Raw genomic sequence first — 2,819 nt, 5'->3', positions numbered from 1 at the left:
CAAGCCAGGATTATATACCTATAACATAACTGTACACGTTATATACCCAGAACATAATTGTACACATTGCTAATGACTTATGAATGTAACACACACTGTGATTCCAGTAAGCACTCCCTGAGTACTAGCCATATTACTACAATGCCCTAAATATAGGTCCTCTTTGAAGGTGAATGACAGACACACACACCTCCCACCCTGTCACCAGAATACGACTTAAACATTTACAGCAGGCGCAGACTACACAACTGCCCGTGGGATACATGTTCACACCACAGAGAGAGCACAAACAGACAAGCATGCAGCAGTCCACTTTCTTTTCTGCACCTCCCCTTAGTCAGCCAGACAAAGGCGCAGCAAGTTGCTAGAAGCACCCAGACACCAGGCCTGACCAATCTCTTGGGCTGCTCACCCCTGCTGAGCCTTCCACTCCAGCCTGCTCTTTCTAGACCCTGGCTCTGGCAGGTTCTTGTTGCTGTCTGAGAGTGATGCTCCTTGGAACCTCGATGGCTTCTAACTTCCACCCTCCTGGGGATGCCCAAGGGAGGGTTGGAGGCTGAGCTGGAGCCACTTACCCTCGGCTCCAACTACACATAAACGGGGGCTCCATTCTGACCGTCCAGGGCATGACCATCCGATAGGATGAAGTGGGTGGCCTGCACCCCCACCTTGCGCAGCTCCTTCCCACCACTGGTCAGCTTTGACCTGCAGCCACTTCTGTCCAGGGTCAGAGTAGGGGGAAGTGAGGGACACATGGCCGGGGGCAGGGTACAGCCCAAGCTGCGCCCCAGTCCCGTTGAGGGCTGGCTGATACTTGTCATCTGATGGGAGGGCAGAAGACTGACCTCCCCTAACCCGCCTGGGGACACCACGGCTGCAGCCTGGTCAAAAGCCCCTGTGCTTGAGTGGAAGCACGGGTCTTAATTCGTTATTTGAAAAGTCTCGGTAAAGGAAAAGAAAAAAAAGGTTAGATTTTTACAGTCATGCTGTATGTTCACCCCTTTCTGATACTCCCAAATTTCACGCATATCTTGAGGTAAAAGAATTCTGATTATTAAAAATAATAAGTCACTCCAAAAAGTTACATTTGCACAGAGGTTTGCAGCTTACTGAGCATTTTCACAACCAGGATTTTATCTATTTGGAATAAATTTTTGACCGGAAAAATTTTTTGAGTATGAGGACAATATAAGGAAAATAGCCCACACATCTAGTCCGGCTGTGTAAGAGGTAAAATACAAACTTGCATGGGTGCAAAAACACAATAAATCCTACCTACAATCGCGCTTTCTGAACGAACCTCGGCACATAAAGTCTCTGATGACGTTAAATAGCCGCAACAGACAAGTGATGACACAGAAAACAAACAATCCCTAGGAAAACAAGGCGGCAGCAACAACCACAAACGCCCCCCACTCCGGCTGCCCTTCATCCGTGTTTATTTGAAAAAGGATAAATTTTTGCCGAAAACCTCCCTCTTTTAACTAACCGCTGAATAAACTTAGGCGCGACAGAAATAATATTAAGTCCGTGTTAAAAGAAAGAACAAGAAATTTATTCGGAAATTGACAAGACAAAACAACAAAACAACAAAAGTGCTCTAGTTCTCTCTAGAAATTTTGGTCCTCCAAACGGCACATTACAGAACAACCAGGTCTAGAAGTTTCGGGCCGGCCGGCTCCGGGACACAAGCCCGCCTGGTCCGACTGCTGCCAGGTTTCACATTTCTCCTGCCCAAGGTGCGAGAAGCAAGACGTTTGAAAAACAAAAACGGGCAGAGGACAGGCCGTCCCGGCAGCGTCCGCTAGGCAAGCCGTGATCACCCGACACTCGGGGCTTGCCTCGGAAGATCCGGGGAAATTTGTTTTTGATTTGTTTAATAGGTAGAGGGGGACCCCCACCCCTCAATTCGTAGAGGAAATCGCCTTTTACTGAGGATATTCTCCTACCTCTCTGAATACAGCTTTCTGAAGGCCCGACAGGAATTCTACTTCAAATCTCCTGGAAGAGAAGATTTTTCATGTTTTGCTTTAGCAAACCCCAAGGCCACAATACTTCGCGGGTTTTCCCGGTGAGTTTTTTCCTTAACAAAAAAATTTAAAATACATCTAAACTAGCTCTCCCGATTTTTAAAGCAAAACCTTAGCCAGCCGCTTGGGCCTGGAGGGGCCCGAGGCGCCAGGATGGAGAGCAGAGGAAACGCAGCCTCTCTCCGAGCCGGGATGTGGTGTAAAGCCAGGCGCAGGCCGCCCGGCTAGGCGGCGGGGCCCCCTGCTCGGGCCCAACCCTCGTCCCGCCCAGTGGACCCCGGCAAACCGCTTCTGAAAGGCTCCAACAGGATACGCGGAGCAAACACACGTTCGTCCCTGTTACTGGCGGCGCAGGGCTCGATGTTGGCCCAAACCCGCGCTTCTAGGCACGGGTTGCACGGCAGCCGGGCGGGCAAAGCCGAGCGCGAGCGCACCGACCTGTGTGTGAGAGAAGGCCAAGCGGTCTGCGCCGCAAACGGCCGGCTGCACCTCGACCCAGGCACTTCCTCTGCGCCGTGCATTTTGGCATGGGGTGTCCAGCCCAGATGCTGGGGCGCCGAGAGGAGACTAGGCCTGCAGAAAGCGCGCAGAGAGGCGGCCTGCAGGCAGGAGGAGCGAAAGGGCATAGAGGGTAGGGAGGCGAGCACAGGAGGAGCAGAGACAAAGAGGAGAGAGAGGAGCCGAGAGGAGCGAGGAGGCGCAGAGGGGCCGCGGGCGCTGGCTCAGGAGGTGGCCGCAGCGGGAGCGCGGTCGGGCTGGCGGCGGTGGCTGCAGCCGAGGCCGGCGGGG

General features: G+C 52.6%; 1 protein-coding gene across 1 annotated transcript in view; it reads right to left on the bottom strand.

Annotated features, from left to right (window-relative positions):
- Nucleotides 1-2,254: 2,254 nt before the first annotated feature.
- The window catches only part of FOXL2 (forkhead box L2), a 1,625-nt gene continuing 1,060 nt past the window's right edge, over nucleotides 2,255-2,819 (bottom strand). Inside the window, 1 exon segment of the mRNA XM_015585759.1 lies at nucleotides 2,255-2,468. Coding sequence (XP_015441245.1) covers nucleotides 2,255-2,468 — 214 coding nt within the window.

Source organism: Pteropus alecto, unplaced genomic scaffold (assembly GCF_000325575.1).
Source record: "Pteropus alecto unplaced genomic scaffold, ASM32557v1 scaffold92, whole genome shotgun sequence".
Classification (NCBI taxonomy): Eukaryota; Metazoa; Chordata; class Mammalia; order Chiroptera; family Pteropodidae; genus Pteropus; species Pteropus alecto.
The sequence above is the reverse complement of the archived record's forward strand: the minus strand, read 5'-3'. Positions and strand labels throughout refer to the sequence as shown.